Source organism: Lissotriton helveticus, chromosome 1_1 (genome assembly GCF_964261635.1).
Source record: "Lissotriton helveticus chromosome 1_1, aLisHel1.1, whole genome shotgun sequence".
NCBI lineage: Eukaryota > Metazoa > Chordata > Amphibia > Caudata > Salamandridae > Lissotriton > Lissotriton helveticus.
Genome location: NC_136057.1, coordinates 1363819926 through 1363842192, shown reverse-complemented (window position 1 = coordinate 1363842192; position 22267 = coordinate 1363819926). Strand labels below are relative to the sequence as shown.

The 22267-nt window shown below is 48.9% G+C and overlaps 1 protein-coding gene across 2 annotated transcripts in view; it reads left to right on the top strand.

Annotated features, from left to right (window-relative positions):
* The first annotated feature begins 17857 nt into the window (after window positions 1-17857).
* TAB1 (TGF-beta activated kinase 1 (MAP3K7) binding protein 1) overlaps window positions 17858-22267 on the top strand; it is a 183353-nt gene continuing 178943 nt past the window's right edge. For both annotated transcript variants that reach the window (XM_078683463.1, XM_078683459.1), the window contains exons 1-2: window positions 17858-18025; window positions 21894-22030. In XM_078683463.1, the coding sequence (XP_078539589.1) occupies window positions 17993-18025; window positions 21894-22030 (170 nt within the window). In that variant the 5' untranslated portion in view covers window positions 17858-17992. The remainder of the gene's footprint in view (window positions 18026-21893; window positions 22031-22267) is intronic.

The window sequence follows — 22267 nt, the reverse complement described above, 5'->3', positions numbered from 1 at the left end:
CCTTCTTGACAAGGATTAAGACTCCTCTGGCATAATTAGAGTATGAGGAGGCCAACCGGAAGGTCGCCCAACGCCGTTCCCTCAGTGTGTGTGGTCAGATGGGTTTCCTATAATAAGGCAATGCGTACGTCATGCCTGTCCAAGTGTGCGAGTACCTGTCTGGTTTTTTTAGGTGTGTTTAGTCCGCGCACATTCCATGTAATGCAGTTGTACCTCTCACCCGCCATCAGTCACCCCTGTGGGCCATCGTGAGCCAGCATCTTTCCATAGTGGGAATTCAACAAGCTCCTGCACAGAGAGTGTCAGAGTGTGTGCATACATCCATAACATATCCCGAAAGCAGATGAAAGGCTCAGGCTCAGGCCCCCCCCCCACCCACTTTGGCAACCCCAACCCGCCCCGCCAAAGACGTGATACACCCGCCCCCCCCCCCCCCCATCCCAATGGAAACAAGAACATTCGTAATACTTTTTGGGTCATTCCAATTGAGGGCCATGGCGGCGACAAACACTCCCGGCACTAGGCGGAAGTGGGCCACCACGTTCGTTGCGTCTTGTCCCCCCCCTGTAACTCGGTGCCAATAGCAGAATACGTAGCATTTCTAGAGCAAGCAGACTGCCAGTCATCAAATTTGAACTTGTATTGTGCAGGAGTCCCTCCCTTCTCCCATAAACATTTCAGATATATCCCATCAGCAGAGTCAATCTCATGTCACACCTGCAAGAGCTGTCAACCATTCGGACACTCTCCCGTCCCTCGCACTATCCTCAAAATCTCCGACATCATGTAAGAAACATTTTGCTACACAGGCAACAATAAAACAAGAATATGCAGCTTGAACATTGTTATACTCAGTCTTCAACGTCGGATGTGGAGCCAGGAGATCTGCGCCGTTTCTGTAGAGTCTTAGCATATGCCATCCCCTGTTTCGGTGTCGTGAAGATTTTCCCTCCTTCAAACTCGCCGATACCCAGTCTAGCGGGGTATAGCATGGTGTACAGGATATTTTCTTGCAGTAGCAGTTTCTTCACATTCGGGAAGTCTTTCCGCGCAGCTTTTGCGCAGTGAAATCTGGGTAGAATGATAGCGGAGTGTTCTGGTAGAGTACTTTGCCCTTTTGTCTAGTAATGCGTAGAACTGTGTCTCTGTCCCTGTAGTTGAGCAGGCGCACGATAATGGGCCTCGGCGGGGTGTCCGGGGGTGGGCGAGCCGCCAAAGACCTGTGAGCTCTTTCAACCGCAAACATAGGGATAGCTTATCCACTTCGCACACTTCTCGCATTATGGTCTCAATGTAGTCCTCTAGCCGGCCCACATTCGTCGACTCCGGTAGCCCCAGCACGCGAATATTATTGCGTCTTGACCTCGCTTCCATGTTCTCATTCTTTGCTTGAATGACCGCCAGCAGCTTGGTTATATCCGACGTTTTTTCTGCCACCTGTTGGAGACCGTCCTCTGTGTCAGAGATCCTCTGTTCCGCCTCTCCAATGCGCGTAGCTTGTTTGTCTAATTTCGTGGAAAATTGGTCCATGCGGCCATTCAGGGCTTCAATCTTCCCATCTATCGCTTGCAGGCTATTTTGGATGGCCGCCAACGCTTTCTCCAGAGTAGATGAACTCTGTGATGCGGACTCCATGTCAGGGTCTGATGTCTCAGATAGAGACGGTTTGCCGGTCTTACGGAGTTCAAATGTGAGTTTCGATTGGGCTTTGTCCGGTTTGCCCATGTCGTCCCCAAGAGCTTGCAGCCCCCTAAATCCAGACATGCAGCCACCGCCCTACTGATTTTATGATCTTCAACACTACACTAGTGGTTTTCTGGGACGGTCCCTTCAGCCACGCACACTTCGTATTATATCCACTCCCTACGCACTGCCACGAGGAGGCTCACCTTCACAGTCTTTGCAAATTACTGTGGCGACCCACCTCGGCCCGAGCACGTGGAGATCTGTTCACTCAGGGGTTGTCAGTTGTCATGCAGCGCCGCCTCACCACCTCCTCACCACCTCCTCTTTAGCTTCTGCTAGGCCCCACGAAGATTCAGCACAGGTCACAGGTTCCCCGTGAGTGCGGCGAAATTCACAGGCTATGGTTGAAAAGCAGTGGAGGACTCAATACACAGGAGTGTGCACAATCACCCAGCCAGTAGGCCTCACCGCCGAGTCATCCCCCGTACTGCTGCCTGGTCAGACTGTATATGGCAAAGCTCTCCAAGTAGGACCAGTGGCTCGATCACGAGAGCTGCGGCCCACCCGTGGCCCAGTGTATTCTCCGGAGCCAGCCGCTGGCGTGCTAGAGGGGCTCAGCGTCCGGGATCCCCATCCGGCCGCACGAAACTCGAGGACCGCCCACAGAGCCTTATAGGTGTCCCCCCGCTGTTCTCTCCAAGGGGGGCGACCGCGTCCAGGGGCAAGTGGTTCCTGTAGTCTCTGCCCCCGCTGTGTCTCCAAAGTCTGTTCGGGGATTTGGGAAGGGGAGAAGTCCGCGGCCCACTCCCTGGCCCTGTGCGTGATCCGGCCCTCAACGGCAGTCTGCTGCCCAGCGGTAAGCCTCTCCCCTCGGAGTCTCAAAACTCGAGGGCCGCTCGCGGGCGGCCGCAGCGTCCCGCAGTCGGAGCGCTCTCGCCAGGCGCAATCCTCTCCGTCAGCTCCACACTCGTGCGTACAGGCAGCCAAAGTCGTCCGGAGCAGTGGCCAGTGTCTCAGCCACACTCCGCTCCGTACTCAGCCCCACGAGACCCCAGAGTCAGCAACTAACCTGCGCCTCTATCAAAGCGCCGCGGGCCCCCACAGCTCCGGTCAGCCTCTCAAACTATAGCCTCAGGTGTCCGCAGTCTGCTCCGCGCCAATATTCGGGCAGCTGTCTCGGGCAAAGGAAGGATATTTAAGGATATTTCACGGTGGCCGGCGGAGCAGCACTACAGCGCTGCCATATTGCCGCGTGCCAAGCCACGCCCCCCACTTCCCCACTAATTTACGTTGCGCAATACCGGCACTTGAAAACCACAAATTTCCCCCAAAATTTGACCACAAGTCCTACGGACCAGCATTCCACATGGTAATACTGAGCGGCAACTTCCCAAAAGTTATCAGTGTTCATCAATCAACCGGATCTCGAGCTCCAAACGAAGACCTTGCAGGGCATGACTGTCGAGGAATACCACTGGGGAATATCTGTTGGTCTTCATGTGACCTTCCTCCCAGTCAGAAGGCCATGCTGCGTCGTCAATAAAAAGAATCAATGCTGAGACAATGAAAGATTCAAAGTGAGTTTAATACATCTGAATGGGAGGGAGGCTAACAGCCAAGTGCCTCCGCTGTCACTGTCCTAGAGCATGGGCACAGCCACGCTCTAGAACTCTTCACCAACCTTTTGTATCACCTTTAAATAAGGAAATAACACACTGCTCTCGGCACCACTCTACTCTGCACCACTTTATGACCCTGCACTCTACATACCTGCACTCTATAACCCAGCACTCTGACACACTACTCTGCATGACTGCACTGTATGCCACTGCACTCTACTCTGCACCACTCAGCTCTGTACCACTCTACTGCACTCTACACCACTGGACTCTACCCTACTGCACTCTCCTCTGCACCACTACACCCTATGCCACTTCACTCTACGAAACTCTACTCTGTGCCATTCTGCTCCACTCTACTCTAGACTGCACCACTCCATTCTATGCCATTGCACTCTATGTCACTGCAATCTACTCTGCACTGCTCTACTCTATACCTCTGAACTCTACACCATTTTCCTCAAAACCAATGCACTCTATGCCACTGCATTCTATGCCATTCTGCTCTGCACCACTGTACTTTATGCCACTTCACTCTAGCCCACTTTATGATGCTCTACTCCATTGAACTCTGCTCCACTGACACTATTCTATTCTACTCCACTCTGCTCCATTCTGTGGCATTCTACTACAGTACTCCACTCTACAACACTCTATGCAACTCCCTCTATGCCACTCCACGACACTTTACTCCACTCTGTTCTATGACACACTGCTCCACTCCACTCTATGAAAATCTACTTGGCTGTATGCCACTCTACAGCACTCTACTCCACAACACTCTACTCGACTGTATGCAACACCTTTTACGCCACTCCGCTCAGCTCTACAACACTTCACAACACTATATGCCACTCCACTCTATGACAATCTACTCCACTGTGCGCCATTCTACTCCTCAACATTCTCCTCCACAACACTCTTCTCCACTCTATGCAACACCTTCTGTTGCACTCCACTCTACACCACTCCACAACACTCTATGCCACGCCACTCAACTCTATGCCCTTCCACTTTACAACACTCCACAACATAGTCCACTACTCCATGACACTCCACTTCATTCCTTTCCACACCACTCAACTCTACTATACGCCACTCCATAACACTCTACTCTACTTTACAACACTCCACGCCACACTCCTTTACCCTACTAACATTTAGAGGAGTTGTAGTTCTTACATTGGATAGACCTATTTGCTTTGTAAATGCTTGTTAACAATGGCTTATGATCTGTTTTCAAAATTAAGAGAAACCCCTATAAATACGTCCTAAAATCATTCATGCAAATAGACCCAATTCAGGTAGAAGATCACCATTTTTCTAAGCAGAAAATGGCTCATTTTGGGTGTCTCCCGCCTGAAATTGTCTCTGCTTCAGTAGAAGTCAATGGGGAAAATACATTCTCCTGATTCTTTTTTTAAATCTCCCACTTTTCTTTCCTGTTGGCGTGTAGGTAAAATGCGGCTGCCCGCGGCCCCCGCAGGGGGCCACCTCGGAGGGCGGCCACCCTTAGTGCCATTTAGGCGCCTCCCCCATTCGCTTCTGCTGGACTCCAGGAGGAGTCCCCTTACAGGCCACGCTGGACACGTCATGTCCGTCGCGCCGGGGGATGGGGAGGGGTATTTAGGCCTCCCCGCCATTGTTGGGCTTCTTTGCTGCCCGACACGTCGTCTCCCACCCTACCACGTACCCGGTTTGGGGCAGGCAAGGGGAGTTTGAGGATGTTGTAATGTTTTCTTTGTTGTTGCAGGCGGAGTTACGGGGCGATCTGGAAGCAGTCTGGGTACAGAAGGATACCTCTGCAAGAGCACAATAAGGGTGCCAGAGCCAAATCCCAGGAGCCTCAGGGGAGGGTCCTGGTACAATGACGTTGGCGCCCCGTTAGTCCTTCGGGCGGTTGTGGGCCTGAACAACCGGGGGCTTGCCTTGCTACACTCCGCCCTGAAAGGGGTGTGCCTAATAAGGGACCAATGTGTCACGTGATCCAGTAAGGGGATCACCCCTATAAGGGGAGCGCTGATTGGGTTTCCACAGTGCTTGGCTCATCAGACGGGCAGGGTAGCATAGGTATAAACCTGCAGCCATATATTTTCTCCAAACAAAAAAGTTGTGTGGTGTATTTAAGCATGCCTTTTCTACTTTGGTGCGGGTGGGGATCATCCTGCGCCGATAATGGAACTATGCTCCTTCTCCAGCCAGTGAATACCTGTTTGTCCAGGGAACGCTACTGATAGAATACTGGAATGTTGAGATCTCAATTTAAGGAGTAACTCTAGCTTATGGCTGGTAGCAGCCGGGAGCTCAAACAGTTCAATGGTGTCTATATATTTCTCCCTTTTTTATTTATAACCTTATACCCCTAGAGCCGTGGTTTCCAAAGTGTGCGCCGCGGCACCCCGGTGCGCCGTGATGAGGAGCCCGGGGCGCTGTGCCGCCGCCCAGGGTGTGGGTCGTTAAAATTGCAGCCGCAATTCCTCCCCTTCCTTTGTGCTGAACGTGATCCCAGCGATCGTCCTCTGCATTTAAATGGCTCAATTAAGAGCTCGTGCGATTACGGAGGGTGCTGTGGACATGTTGACAGTGCACCTGGGTAATACTGTCGGATTCCAGTGGTTAGGAGAATGGGTCAAAGGTATTCCTTAGGATACTTATAGCTGGATACATACGGGAGGTTAGTTACTAGCTTTACTTTGAAACTGGCATTCGAATGAAATGAAATGAAATGAAATGAAAACAGTTTTATTAAGCGCTAACAGCTGCCCTGAGGCGTCCAGGCGCTAAGACTACAAACAGTACCTTCAGAAAAAAGAGCAGGGGAAAATCCAACTAATTAAACAGAAAAGTCTTGAGCTGTTTGCGGAAGCTCAACAGGTTAGAGTCAGCTCTAAGATGAAGGGGAAGAGCGTTCCAAAGTTTAGGGGCTTTATAAGCAAAGGATCAACCTCCGGCCCTCGCTCTTTGAATCCTAGGAACTTGAGCTAAAAAAGCATGTGAAGAGCGGAGGGCTTTAGTGGGTTGGTATGGTGATACCAGAGAGTGGCTGATTTTGGACCGGATTTCCAGTAAGCTTGGTGGGCGATGCACATGGATTTGAACTTGACTCTCTCTCTAATGGGGAGCCAGTGCAACGTTCTTAAGCCAGATTTTATTGAGGTTCTACGGGGAGTTCCAAGCAGTGTGCGGGCTGCACAGTTTTGAATACGCTGCAGTTTTTGTAGAGTGTACTCCGGCGCCCCCAGGTACAAAGCATTGCTGAAGTCAAGGCGAGATTGAATTAAGCCCTGTATAACTATCTGCCTGGCCTCAAAGGGAAGAAGTGGAAGAATTCTTTTAATCATCCTCAAGAGGCCAAAGCAGGTCGCTGAGACTTTAGTAGCCTGCATGTCGAAGGTCAATGATTTGTCCGTCCACACCCCCAGGCTTTTGATGTTATCTCTGGGGGTGGGGGCTGTGCCCATGCTCAGAGGCCATAACAGCCCCAAGGTAGAAGGGGCTGAAGGGCCTAGGAGCATAAGCTCTGTTTTATCGTCATTGAGCTTCAAACAGGACTTCGTCATCCAGCTCTTGACCTGTTCCAGGCATGTTGTTAAATTGGACTGTGGTTGTGGGCTGCTCTTTTGCACGAGGGAGACCACTAGCTGGGTATCGTCCGCATAGGTGATGATGTTAATACCATGCGGACGCACAATCCCAGCCAGCGGTCCCATGTATGCATTAAAGAGCGTAGGGCTCAATGAAGAGCTCTGCGGCACCCCACATCCCAGTGGCTTGCTGGAAGAGACCGATGTACCTTCAAAGACCTGGAAAGTTTGATCACTTAAGAAGGACCTGAGCCAAGCCAGGGCTTCTCCTGATAATCCCAGGTCAAGGAGACGGTTTAAAAGGATTTTATGATTTACCGTATCAAAGGCGGCGCTCAGGTCAAGGAGGATCACTGCCACCGACCCTCCCTGATCCAGGATCCGCCTTGTCTCTTCTGTCACAGCCAGCAAAGCAGTCTCCGTCCCATGTTTGGGGCGGAAGCCTGTCTGGGAAACGTCAAGCAGATGGTTACGCTCGAGGAACTGAGTTACAATGATGTTAATATGTTTCTCTAAGATCTTGGTTACCCAGGGAAGAAGTGATATCGGACGATAGTTGTTAAAGTTCGACGGATCCAGAGCGGGTTTCTTCAGCAAAGCTCGAACCATGGCATGCTTCCATGCCTGTGGCACTATCCCACTTACTATGGAAGAGTTCAACAACTCCATGAGTGTGGGAAGAATGACTTTATTGGCTAGGATCAGCGAGCCAGGGGGAGCAGGGTCACATGGAGAACCCAATTTTATTTGGTTTATTAAGAGCTCAAGAGTGTCAAGGTGCAGCAGGGGAAAGTGGACCAGGAAGCCTCTATCTCTATGGGTAGGTCCGATCTTTGAGTGGACAAATCTACGTCTGGATCTGAGAAGGAGAGGTAGATTGTGTTTACTTTCAGAAAGAAAGAATTAGCCAATTCGTCTCATCGAGAGGATGAATTATCATTACCTGTCGAGGGAGACGGCAGCCTAGTTAGTGTTTTCACTATCTGATAGATCTCTTTAGGCTTGGACTTAGCCAACCTAATCTTTTCAGTATAGTAAGCAGGCTGTGTGATTTTTATTTCGATTTTATAGGTCCTAATAGCTTCCCTATAGATCGCTTTGTCCGTAGAATCATAAGTCATACGCCACTTTCTTTCTAATCTTTTACAAAGACGTTTTTTCCCCCTGAGCTCTTCTGAGTACCAGGGCGCTGTTTTTTGCTGCCTTTTTGTACCAGAGGTACGGAAAGGAAGTGCGGAGTCCAAGGAGCTTGTGATCCAGTTGTTAAATAACTTGTTATTAATGCAAGGGTCACAGGAGAGTGAGGGACTAGTGGCAGTAAGAATACTGATACTGGACCAATTATCTATACTGAGCTTAGACCAGTTTCGAGTTTTTCGTGGGAGGGGGATGAAGGATGGGGATTTAGAAGTAGTCCAGGTTAAAGGGATCAAGAAATGATTAGTCCAGGGAAGGTGGCTGATACTACCCACTTTAAGGTGTTCGCTGTTACTGAATACTGGGTCTAAAAGATGACCTTTAATGTGTGTTGAACCTAAGACAAGTTGCTTTAGTTGGATAGCAGCTAAGCTGGCTGTCATTCCTGTGGCGACGGTATCTAAGATGTTATCGAAACGGATATTAAAATCTCCAAGTAGTGTAAAATTTGAGGGAGATGTGACCAATTCTGCCACGACAGAGGGAAGAGCTATTTGAAATTGTTTGATAGGTCCAGGGGGACGGTAGATAAGAATGCCAGAGAAGCTGTTATTTGGTGAAAATTCAATAACAAAGGGCAGACTTTCACAGTCAGCAATAGACTCCGTCAAACAGCGACATGTATAGATGTCCTTATAAAGGATCGCAAGGCCTCCGCCTTTGCCCTGCGGACGATCTAATCGGGCTATCTGATAGCCAGGAATAAGGGCTTGCACTAGATCACACTGGGAATCTTGGGTCAACCAAGTCTCAGTTAAAAAGACTGCATCCGGGGTGTGCTCATCCAACAACATGGATATCTCTAGGCTGTGTTTTGGAAGAGACCTGCAATTAAGAAGAAACATATGATAGTCCTTTAGAACCGGCTGGGTCAATGGATTAGTTATCTCAGACTCACAGTGAGGGCAGAGATGGGGGGTCTCCAAAGGGTGAAAGTGGTGATAGCAGCATGCTAGTGTGAAGGGTCGCAGTTGGTGCAGGGAGTCCCTATTATATATCAACCTCTGTCTCTGAAAGTGGACAGGGGGGTGGCCCCTGGTCCCGGTCGGGCGCGGACGGGCGCAGACGGGCTTGCCTTTGGCGCGCCATCGGCGCGCAGTCTGCGTGCCCGCTGCGGACGTAGAGACGTGATATTTCTATGGTGCAGAGGAGGGCGGGAGGCGTCCTGCAGCCAGACTGCAAACCCCTTAGCCCTCTCAAGATGGCGGCTATGAGCGGCTGTAAGCCCCTGTCCCTGTCCCTCAGCGCCAGCACCTACTTGGCTGCGCAGGGGATCGGGGTTGGAGGTTTGGCGAGCTCCACCATCTTTTTTAAAAATTCCCCACAAGTAAGTAAAGCTGCTTGCAGAGAAACACGGCGCAAATAATAAAAATGCAGTTTCACAGTTCGAACACAGATCCACGAACAACTCAAATCAAACAAAGGGCAACTCCTCCATCTAGTGGCATCTAATGGTGTCGATTAATATCTAGACTCTAGCAGGGTCCTTCAGAGCATTCGTTATCATCATAGTCCAGGATTTTTTGCATTTTTAGGTTTCGCCCTGGCTGTAGCAACTGCGTAGCAGTTGCTCCGCCCAGGGCAAAATCTTATGTCCTACATATGGGGCTTTGGTCCCGCCTCTGTCTTCCATTGGCTAGCTCCATAAATGAAGGCTAGCCATTGGAAGACATCGACTGTCAATCACTTTCTCCCGGTCAGAACGCGAATCGTGGGCGTTTCTGACTCTTTTTTTAAGTCCCGCCCCTTGATGCTGTGTGTCCCGGGCCGCGCTGTGATTGGCTGCCGGCCCGGGACACCCCCGTGACGTCCTTCCCCGGGCCGCACTGTGATTGGCTGTCGGCCCGGGACACCCCCGTGACGTCATTCCCCGGGCCGCGCTGTGATTGGCTGCCGGCCCGGGACCTGACTTGTTTTAGGTGGTTGTGGGTTAAATTTCAGTTTGACCACAGTTTGTAGCTCTAAAGGCAGTCAGCTGGTTGTTGAGAACTTCCTCAACAGCCATTAACATAACCCTATAATTGTATGTGCTAAATACACAATGGGACAGAAATCTGCCATTTTTTTGTTTCATTTTGTACTTAGTTCCAGACAACTCCCGCTCACCCCGCCCCTCCTGCTACAGCAACGTCTGATGCCAGAAATGTAAATTGGGGAATGATGGGACAGAACAATGTTCCTCTGCAGATTAATACCAGGAACACAAACATGCAATATCCTGGGTCTTCCGCGCCGTCCTGTTTGCGGCTCGGGCCCAATACATGAAAGCACTCGGTGGAAGCGAGGGAGCTTGCAGTCTTTCTAAAGTCTTTAGGGGACCGACAGGCTGCCAAAGAATGCATCTGTGAAACCACTTATTTCCGTCGGCTTGCCTCGCGGAGATCCATTACCAGGCAGAACACGGAGTTTTTGCTCTCAACAGAAACAAATGCACGTCCTTCCATGAAACACTTCCACGTCTGTGGTTCCAAGGTATGTCATTGTTTGCTCTCGGTTACAAATGGCTCTGCAAAAACATCCGCCCCGCTGGAGCGCACTTCCTGCCATGCCAGTCAAAGGCGGGCAGGTGCAGCTGCCTTCTCCCCGAGGGCACTGACCCGCGGCAGGGGCGCCGCGGGCGCGGAGCCGGGAACCAGCACCCCAACAAGAGAAAGGTCACGCTCGACCCCCGGAAAGGCAGAAGCCGCGAGCTTTCGGCGACAAGCAGAACATTTCTCACGCTGCGTCCAATAATGCGCCCCTTGACAAAAGGTCACCGAATCATTGATTTTCTTTGGCATTTGGCTAATCCTTTAGATGGGTCCTATTTCGGAACGCGAATTTTACTTTCAGTGCCTGTATAAGATCAGTTGTACATATCGCGCCGAGCCATACTGTCAAAAAGCTTGACAGAACAAATAGCATCAGTCTTGGTAGCCATTGCCTGCAGTTAGGATAGGAGGATTAAAGGCAGAGTCTTCCCAACGGAATTTCAAACTGTGACTCGCTCGTCGCAGCAATTGCATTAACCCACTGCGCTGGCTCCCGGTTCTGCTGTGATCTTACTGTGCGGGGATGCCACCCAAGCATGATTTCCAAAATGACAAGTTGTCACTTTCAGAATAAAATGCAAGGCTGTTTGTCACAGTTTGATGCCGTGTAAAGCCTCAGGTGTCAACAAGTATGTTGAAATAGTTTTTTAATGCTGTACAAAAATACGGTGTTAAAAATAAAAATGATTAATGTATACATTAAATGATCTACTATTTTCTTTATGCATTTTCTTTTATTGAATAGTGCTTGGCTCTGGGCGACTGTTGCGCTTACAGTCTTTTTAGCAATTAATCTCTTCACCTTAGCACTATGCCACAGCCTGATTTGGGCAGCTGACGATTTCTACAATTTGGCAGTTTAAGGATTATTTTACTGAATATTTAAAGACCTTTGTTTTAGTCCTTTGCTGGATCCTGGTTAAGGCAGAGAGGACCAAGTATACAAAGCCATTGTGTGACACCCAACAACCTCACCTGTGATTCTGGGCAAATCATTTAATCTCACCGTGCATAACACAATGAATGGGTCCCTCTTTAACGCAACGGGTGCTCATATAAAGTGCTCTGATACCTTCGAGTTGAGTTCACGCTATATAAAACTCCCTCCATCCCCAAGAAAGACTGACAGAATGGGTGGGAATAGAAGGAGTGGTTGCGAGAAAGATAGAAGAAGGCGCGAAGGTAAGGTTTGAGAGGGCAAGGGATGAGAGAGCGAGGGGCAAGAAAATAGGAAAGACTGGAAGGGGAGAGATGTAGGAGGGGGAGGAGAAAGGAAAGGAGATACGGTGAAGTGACAGGCAATGGAGGGTGAGAGCGTGTCTGTGTGCACACACTGGGGGAAGTGATTGAACAGCTATTGGTGTATTTACTTAACAGTCGTATATAGCGCCTATGCACCAACAGTTGCTAGGATGCTCTACATATAACCCTGGAGTTACACGCAATTACAAAAGACATGCCTGGAAACAAGCAAGCAAGTTGGGAGGTGGAACACAGACCAGGTCGTGGCTTCTGAGTGGGGAGAACATTTGTTGAACAATGGCAGCACCTACACAACTACTACTAATTAGCACACTGCAAGTGCGACAATTCAGTCTATTCCAGGCCCCCAAAGATATAAAAATAGCTTGGGCAGCAGGTATTTGTTGTTTTTAAAGCGCACTGAATTAATAAACATTTGCTGTTTGCTCATCTCTAATTTATACAAACAGCATCATAATGTGGTGGCTGTCATAAGTGCCAGTGTCGGCAATTACATGTCGGTGCAGACAATTAAATGCTGGTGCCAAACATTAAGTGCCGTTGCCGAGCACCGGAAACCACTGGCTCAAATTACGCACTGGGGAACAGATGTGCTTCTAGGTGCTTCCCCAAAGCAGAGAAGGTGGGCTCAATTCTGGAGCCGAGAGGTGAAGTGTCCAAGCAACAGTAGGGCTGCACAGCGTCCCTCGAGCATACCAAGACACCCTCACCGCAGCACAGCACAGAGTGACAGTCATTGTTACTGCACTGGAGAGACCTCACTGCAGAACTGTAGTGCCTGACCCTCACTGCAGGGCTGAACAGCATCCCTCCAGTATACCAAGACACCCCCACAGCAGCACTGCACAGAGGGACCACCATTATTACTGCACTGGAGAGACCTCACTGTAGAGCGTGACCCTCACTGCAGGGCTGCACAGAACAGCCCTCCGTGCAGTACTACACAAAGAAGCGCTTAATGGAGAAATGCACAGAATAATCCTCATTACCACACTACAAACAGTACCCCCCTCAGCAGCACTGCACTAGAGGGCAACACTGCAAGGTGATAATCATTACATCACTGCCCAGACCGACTCTAATTACAGCACTGCACACTGTGGCCTCCTCTGCAGCACTGCACACTGTGGCCTCCTCTGCAGCACTGCACACTGTCTCCTCCTCTGCAGCACTGCACACTGTGGCCTCCTCTGCAGCACTGCACACTGTCTCCTCCTCTGCAGCACTGCACACTGTGGCCTCCTCTCCAGCACTGCACACTGTGGCCTCCTCTGCAGCACTGCACACGGTCTCCTCCTCTGCAGCACTGCACACTGTGGCCTCCTCTGCAGCACTGTACATTGTCTTCTCCTCTGCAGCACTGCACACTGTGGCCTCCTCTGCAGCACTGCATATTCACCCTCACTGCAGAAATGTGTGTGTGTGGCTGGCTCTGTGTGTGTGTGTGTGTGTGTGTGGCTGGCTCTGGGTGTGTTTGTGTGGCTCTCGGTGTGTGTGTGTGTGCTAGTAATTGCTGTCTGCTGAGCTCGTCCGTAGGGTACAATAGGTCTCACATTTGCGAGAGATTAAGCTAATGGCAATGTAAATGACAATGCCATTTATTTATCAGGTTTTCAAAACCAACACATAAATACAAATGTTGTCATTTACATTTACAATGCCAATAGCTCAAACTTTTCCAAAGGCGGAACCATTGCATTGTAAATGCTTGTTTTGATTTTTTATGTAACAAATGGGGCCGCATTTTATGAATGAAACGGTTTTGTATTCCAGTTTCCACGAATCCTGTTCTAGAACAAAGAACAAGGTAAAAAAAAAGATAGAATGGCCACTGTATCCTTGTGGGTTTTTTTTGTTGAAGAACTCTAGTTGTGGAATACGATTTTTGATTCATCTTTTCGCTGGGGTCTGAAGGCCCAGATCTTATCATGTAACTCTTTTCTTAAAGCTAAGTGAACCTAGCGCCTAGACACCGTTTAGTTTATTTGGTTGCATAACACATGCATATATTATGTTATTACAGTAGGCGTGTAAAGAAGAACTCAGAGAAAGAGTGTCTGAAGTCTCGAAGGTTTTGCAGCTTCTAGGGATGGTGGAGGGTGAATAATGAGAAAAAGAATGTAAAACACATTGCAAGAAAATCTACACCCAGAAAAAGAGGCACTAAGGAGACCGAAATAGCCTTTGGGAGGACATGCCTTCGGTTTATTGCTTAGCTGCCATTGAGTTGTATAAATATATTTATTTCTATTGCGCTTTAAATACCCTTGGATTCCCAAAGCGCTTAATGTTTCTTTGCTGGTCCGTTTTTTTCTTCTTATACGGATCCTCATTAGCACACCCTGCCCTTTCTCTGTCTTTATACTAATTTGACTGTTGTAAGTCCTTGTAAATCCTAAAAGGGGAAAAGGAGTTGTCAGAAATACCCAGGGAGTCTATGTCCACCCGAGCAAGAAATAGCAGACTCATGCCACGTACCCCCAGCTTTGAGGCTGCCTGGATTAGCATCTCAAACAAAGGCAGCACACACGACTCAACAGAAAGAAATGCCACAAATGATGGCCTGTCGCAGGTCAGCAGTGCTGTGTGACAGCGGGAAAAGGGGAAACGCCAACTGCTGCAAGCAATCTGTTTTTGAATGCACCGGCACAGCTGATGTTGATACATTTGGATTAAATGGCGTCATCTCTGTTTTTGTACTTGACGTATCTACATTTTTGAATAATGCACATGGCTAATTAGTTGCAGCCCCTCCCCGCCTCCTGCGCCACAGCCCTTTTCACAAAGTGCGCTAACAGATGACCCTGGGGCCGGCGTGGGCAGTGCACGGCTGCCGACTGTGACGTGGGCCTAAGTCCGAGGTTCCCAAAGTGTGCGCCGCGGCACCCCGGTGCGCCGTGATGAGAAGCCAGCGGCGCCGCACCTGTAAAAAAATGGTGGGGAGCCGCGGCCAACTGCCAATTAGGTCAAGGGAGCCACGGGTCAAAAAAGTTTGGGAACCACTGCCCTAGAGGGTGGGATGTTCTATAGCCTTATATAGCCCTACCTCGAGCTATACCAGTTGTTAAAGCCCATCTGCAGGGCCTCGTCGTACTCTGGTAGTCAAGGGCTTTTAGAATGGTATAACCCTCGGCAGCGGGATATAGGTTACATTATAGAACCTGAGCACACTAGAAACCTTACAATACAAACATTCCATGACACGTTTAAATACACAAGCCCAATTAAAACAAGCATTGAAAATGCAATAGGTCTCGCAATAGAAGAGTTTAACATTTTTCGTTTTGCAAATGGATGAGTGGCGTTGCGTGGATGAGTGGCGTTGCGTGGATGAGTGGCATTGCGTGGATGAGTGGCATTGTTTGTGTGAGTGGCGTTGTTTGTGTGAGTGGCGTTGCGTGTGTGAGTGGCGTTGCGTGTGTGAGTGGCGTTGCGTGTGTGAGTGGCGTTGCGTGTGTGAGTGACGCTGTTGTTTGAGTGGCGCTGTTGTTTCAGTGGCGTTGCGTGTGTGAGTGGCGTTGCGTGTGTGAGTGGCGTTGCATGTGTGAGTGGCGTTGCGTGGTTGAGTGGCGTTGTGTTGTTGAGTGGCGTTGCATGTGTGAGTGGTGTTGCGTGGATGAGTGGCGTTGCCTGTGTGAGTGGCGTTGCATGTGTGAGTGGCGTTGCGTGTGTGAGTGGCGTTGCGTGTGTGAGTGGCGTTGCGTGGCTGAGTGGCGTTGCGTGGGTGAGTGGCATTGCGTGGGTGAGTGGCGTTGCGTGGTTGAGTGGCGTTGCGTGGGTGAGTGGCGTTGCGTGTGTGAGTGGCGTTGCGTGTGTGAGTGGCGTTGCGTGTGTGAGTGGCGTTGCGTGGTTGAGTGGCGTTGCGTGGTTGAGTGGCGTTGCGTGGTTGAGTGGCGTTGCGTTGTTGAGTGGCATTGCGTGTGTGAGTGGCGTTGCATGTGTGAGTGGCGTTGCGTGTGTGAGTGGCGTTGCATGGCTGAGTGGCGTTGCGTGGGTGAGTGGCGTTGCATGGGTGAGTGGCGTTGCGTGGGTGAGTGGCGTTGCGTGGGTGAGTGGCGTTGCGTGTGTGAGTGGCGTTGTGTGTGTGAGTGGCGTTGTGTGTGTGAGTGGCATTGCGTGGTTGAGTGTCTCGTCTTCATAAACGTTGGACAGAGTAGCGGATTGCCTCGTTGACAAAGGCCACATAAATTAGACAAACGGAAATCCAGGTAAGCACACACTGACACGGGAACTGAACAGAAAAAGACAAGCATGCACATGCATTAAAGGACATACACACAAGCCTATGAAAACACATACAATGCTAAACTAAAGCACTAGTTAGTCAGATGAGACGTTATGCAAACCTTCTTTACACAGTAATCCCGCACCAAAATTAAATAGCAGGGCTAGATTTTCCTAGAGGTTAGAGAAGCTATGTGGCCTTTAATTGAGATAGATGGCCGCGTATGACAACTCCATGTTTGTTCTGGAGTGGTTTATTGTCCCAGGAGAGCCGCAGAGTCTCATGTGAAGCAGAGGGTTGAGGAGTGTCCGCATTTTGGCAGCCCCTTTATAACAAGCATGAGATGGGACCCGAAAACACTGGAATGAGAAGGGGCTGAAAGGAGCTAGTGACAGAGTTCAACTGGAGGAGAGGTGGGCAAAAACAATGAAAAGGTGGACAAGGGAGGAGAGAAGGAAAGGTGACAGAGAACTGCTGGAGGAGCAAAGAGGAGAAAAGAAATGCGACACGGCGGGCAAGGGAGGGGGCGGAGCGGGTAAAAAAAAAAACAAGACGGAGGGAAAGGCAGATAAGGGGAGGGGGGAGGAGAAATGCGACACGGCGGGCAGGGGAGGGGGCGGAGCGGGGAGAGGGTGTGAACAAATATGTTTACTCACAAGTTAAGTAATTTCACTCCATACCTTCTGGTGCTAGCACATACAATTACATTAAGAATATTACAGTGAGTGGATTGATTTTGTTACGGTAATTTTAGCAACATATCATCTTCGAGCAGCGTTTTCACTAGACTTCAATGGAATTAACAATATTTGAGGATTCTGTCAATTATTCAATCATTTTAAGGTCTGTTTCTTTCTGATGTAAACAACGAGAACACTAGCAAAGGAGTAAAACGTGATGTGTGCGAGTGATTAATCAATGCTTGTACTGCGTCTGTGTGGTGTTTCCTGGTGCGTGTCTGTCCGTTTTCCCGTGCATTTGCAGGCAAAGGGAGCTTAACCCCAAGCATGAGATGGGACCCGAAAACACTGGAATGAGAAGGGGCTGAAAGGAGCTAGTGACAGAGTTCAACTGGAGGAGAGGTGGGCAAAAACAATGAAAAGGTGGACAAGGGAGGAGAGAAGGAAAGGTGACAGAGAACTGCTGGAGGAGCAAAGAGGAGAAAAGAAATGCGACACGGCGGGCAGGGGAGGGGGCGGAGCGGGGAGAGGGTGTGAAAGCAGCAGGGGACTGGAGTGCGGCTGAGGGAACTGAAGGGCACGCGCTTTTAAGCTCAATGAGCATGCGCATTGAGCTTAAAAGTCACGGGCACTGCAAGGAATCGCCACGATTCCTTGCAAGTTAGTTAAAGAGTGGTTAAGCCCCAATAGTCTCGCAAGGTCGATGCGCATGCGCATCGACAGGCGAGACCTAAAAAAGGCCTCTAAACAATAGCATCACATGTCTTTTGTTGGTTCCTTAGAGGTACGAAAAAAACGAGATAAAATGTTTACAAATGATTTTCTAATAGACTACCTCCCATTTGACGGTGCATGGACATTTATTACTGAACATTACTTATAGTTCGAAGGCTATTGTTCTTGTCAATGTTAACGTATAATTTTACCTGTTCTAAGATGGCCGACATTCTTGTATTTGCGTCGAAATGTCCCGACTACTTTTCCCCGCTCCACGCCTATAGCTCGTTTCTCATTGTAACAAGGGAGAACGATCCTTTTTCAATATGGCCTCCAATGCTGACGAACTTTGTAGAAATAGAAGACAGACGTATTTTGTTGACAGTGGTGGGTGCGAAAGCGTCTACCTGGTCAAGTTCAATGAACTTTAATTATATTTTGAGAGAGCAGATCACCCCCAGGGAGAGGCTGAAGTTACCTTTGGCGAAGGATGGCCGCGCACAGAAGGAGCCTGCCTCAGAATGTGAGCAACTGGGAACCTGTATGGGCAAAGGGCAATAAAGACTAGAATCACATTATGGTCCTCTCATTAGGGGGCTGCAAAATATGTCTCGGACGAGTCGCAGACCCATTAGCTGATACTGTCTAGTTGCGGTGATTTGGTGGTGTCTCTGCACATAAGGCAGAGGGATCTGCGGCTTCTGGACATTGGGATGGGGGTGGTAAGGCGTCGGGGGTAGCCTTGTTGTGGGACTTTTATAAAAGGGCGCTAGAGGGTAGCAACCACCACCTCAGTAAGACCTGTAATTGTGTGAGGTACGGGGTTTGGGGGTGAGTTACAGAGAGGGTAGGACGGGAGTTGCCTCCCCATAGGCGATTTCGAAGAGGGGAAATCTATGTGTCACTTAGCAGCTGATACCATGTGCTTTAGTTTTTTTTTTTTATCCAGACGTAATATATATTTTACAAGTTCACTTTGCATAAAAAGGCTTCAAGTTTGACTTTTTCCATTTTAAGCAAGTTGGCTCTAAAACGCAGCTGACTCGGTGCACCCATGGCATCTGCAGAGTGGCCCGTGGAAACCCTAGCATCGTCAAATTGCTCTAGAGATTGAAGGCCATGCTAAGATTGCTGCCGTTCAAAACCCGTGTTTGAGATAGAAATAATGAAGTTCTGGCACTCATAATATCTGAGTACCGGGTTGTTTTCTCCGGAAAAGGTCCGCTCCCATTAGAAGCATTTACATCCTGCTGAGGCGTGCAGGTACCCATACCCTCCACCTTTAAAAATAATTGAAGTACCGATACACCCTACCTGACAGCACCTATCTATTTAAAACAACGTGAAAACATGTGTTTAAAGACATGCACATATGTATATAATGTTAGTATAACGGATATGACAGGGTATGTATTTCCTCATTTCACGTATGGCTGTACCTCAAAAAAAATATTATTGTAACTCAGTCTGTCTGTAATCTGAAAGGGTTGGGTCGGTTCGTTGCTCACTTAAAGTGATTCTATGCCCTCCAGGTTAGATCTGCACCAGAAAAAATAGGTATGAAATACGCGCTGGCAAAGCATGAAGGTCTTGCCTTTGCGATTGTATTTTTCTGGTGCTGTATTGTATAAATTAATAAAGTCAGTATTTGTAAAGCTTGAACTAATCACCCCTAAGGGTCTCAAGGCGCTGGAGGCCGTTGGGGATATTAAGTGAGCTGTTGTCCATGGCCACATGATGTTGACCTGCCACAGTCCCCGGGGATCGAACTGTGAGTCCCACAACCTGGAGTCAGCCACTCTAGCCACTGCGCCGCAGCTCTGTATCACCCCCCCCCCCCCTTCCCCACAAAAGGCACAATAGTGCAGCCAATGTTGATGGAGACATCATTCTTTAGACAAACATGCGCCTATAAAATGACATGGGCACTATTTACTTAGATTTCTTTTTTTATCAATCAAAGATGGCGGGTACCCCTTAGATTGGTCAATTACAAAAAAGACGTATGTATGCGAAAGTGCTTTTGTCGGCAACCATTTGCTGCCTGGCTGTAAAAGAAAAGAAAAGTATTTATAAAAGAATGGTGAAGGTATGGGACAGTAGGGGAGTGGGTTGGAGATGAGCATCAGAGGAGTTGGCAAGGACACCAGGGAGAGAGCAACTCGAGCAGGGGTAGAAGTATGCAGGAGAGACAGCAACACAGTGGGCAAGAGGAGAAAAGCATATAGACGAAAGAGCAGTGCGAGGAGGGAGAAGCGCATGGTAAAGACGGAGCAACAAGGAGCCCTTGGTTGGGGAAAGAAACATGAGGGAGATTAGTGGAAAGCAGATGCTTTCTGATGGAGTGCTAAAGCAAAAGGAAAAAAGTATTTCCCTAAATGTAAGCAGTGGAAGGATAAAAATAAAGAGGCTGTGCTCCAGATAAGGTATAAACTCAAGATGGACCAGGCAAGCCATAGAATAAGAAGCAAGCAAATGAAGGTGACAATAAAGCCAACCAATCAGGGCTCGAGTTGGGGAACCACGCGGGTGGACGGCGTCCCCCCACTGATTTTACCGGGGGGATGCTGTCCCCCCTGCCAAACAGCTGGACTTCACTCTTTGGCCTCTCTGAGACGAGGGGCTCAGCACCTTTCGTGACGTCAATTCCTGTCGTGACGTCACTTCCGGTGACAGCGTCCCCCCACTTCTTTATTTTACGACTTGTGCCCTGCAACCAATGATAGGCAATGGGTGGGCTTTAACCCCTACATTAGTTTACAGTAGGTGTTTTGCATCAAGACAGCTTGCTCTGTTAACCTAAATAAAAATGGATTCTGTATTAGGCTTGATGGATTAGTGTATATATAACGTAATTAAATGGCATGGAGTGACTTGCAAAAAAAAAAATGAATTGCATGGCAGACATCACAGCAACATTTTGTTACCCTCCAAGTATGAACTTCTGTCTCAAAAACCATAACGGGTGGAGACAAAAGCCCATGTGTTGAAGAAAAGAGGGACTTTAGACGTCTCGGAGGCCTTGAAGAAAAATAAGTAGGGACTACGGTCCTCTCACAGTGCTCTGGAGATTTGGAGTAAAGGAAAACAAGATGGCACCCTCTTCACATTGTATTGCTGTAGTGAGACTTTGCAAAGAACAGCAGTGGCTGGGCTCTTCACAGATACCTCTAGGACAGGCTTCTCCAACAAGTAGCTCGTGAGCTACTGGTAGCTCTCCAGATACCTGTATGAAGCTCTCCTCTATTTATTCCAGCCTACTAAATTGGAAGCTTCTGCTTGGTTGAATAGATGGGCAGATGCCAACATTGTGTATACAAGACAAAAAAGTATGCCTTTTCAGCACTCATAAGCTGATGTTTGGAGACAAAATGGCTGAATTTCTAAAATATATGAAAGCTGATTTTTGAGTGATAAATCATATGGGGAGACCTATTACTAATATTATTACTTTCATGCCAGGGGAACCTCGGCCATGACGGACATGTATTACCTACAAAGAGGCATTCCAAATTGACAAAGCCTTTTTTACATTGCTGCTGGCAATGCTACCTGATGAGGTGATCACAGCTGGTAATCTTGCATATGGAGGTTAGGTCTGGGTGTGAAAGTCCGATCTGCTCGCAGAGTTTGCAGAGTTTTCCCTGCTCCTTGTAGTGCAGAGTTCCTGAAAAACTCTGCCTTGCGTAGCGGAGCAGAGGTTTTTTTCCTTGCTCGGGCGGGCAAGGAAAATATTACTCCAGACCACCTCCTGGTGAGATTTCTCCATGCGGGTGGGCGCAATTGGCAGCTACCGCTCGCATTGAGAAAACTTCTGTTCACGTTGAGGAAGCTGCAGCTCGAGTAGAACATCTACTCGAGCGGCAGGAAGGAGCAGCGCCCTCTTGCCCTCTACATGGTGCTGTTCGTGGTGATATTCCAGCGTGGGACAGACACCCGGCGCTAAAATTCAGCGCGACCTAACTCACTTCGCCGCTTGCCGAACTCCACGTAGCGTGGTGGAGTTTTTTGCGGAACTCCGCAGACTCCACGCAGGCCTAATGGTGGCCAATAATGTAATCTTGTCTGATGTGGTCACTATTATAACCCTAATAATAATAGCAGCTCACAACGTTTTCGATTGAACATAAGTAGCTCTTATTACACAAAAGGTTGGAGTGCCCTACTCTAGGAGTTAAAGAGCTTTGCAGGAAGGTGGAACTCAGATGAATCTTGTGTAATGAGAACCCTCAACAGAGACAAGCAAATAGCTTAATTGTAATTCTGTTCCCACCCTTTACATGATGTTGCCCCTCCATCCCCCCACCATTGCGTGTGACGCCCCAGGCAAGCCCTTTCCCCCTCTGTACTTCAGTGATTTATTCGAAGTTTCTGATTCTCGTTTTCTGCAGGAGCAGCAACCAAGCTGGACAGATGATTTGCCACCCTGCCAGCTCTCTGGTGTGGGCTCAGCCCCCAACTGTTCCTACACTAGTGAGGGCCAAGACAAAGAGGAACACCCATTCGAGGATAATTGGCTCAAGTTCAGGTGAGTTATCACTGTGGCATGCATAACACCTGTTACAATACCAGTTGTCTTTAGGCACTAGTACAGAGAGGGCAATGCATTGTCTTGCACCATGCACCCTATTTCTTTCTACCACACATGTCATACTACATTTGCTGCTGTTTCTGTTTACATCCCTGCACCCCTCCTAGAAGTAGTCTGCATCAAGGTGAGGAGCACTGAAAACTTTGGCACCCTGTATTAATATCTGTGAGCACT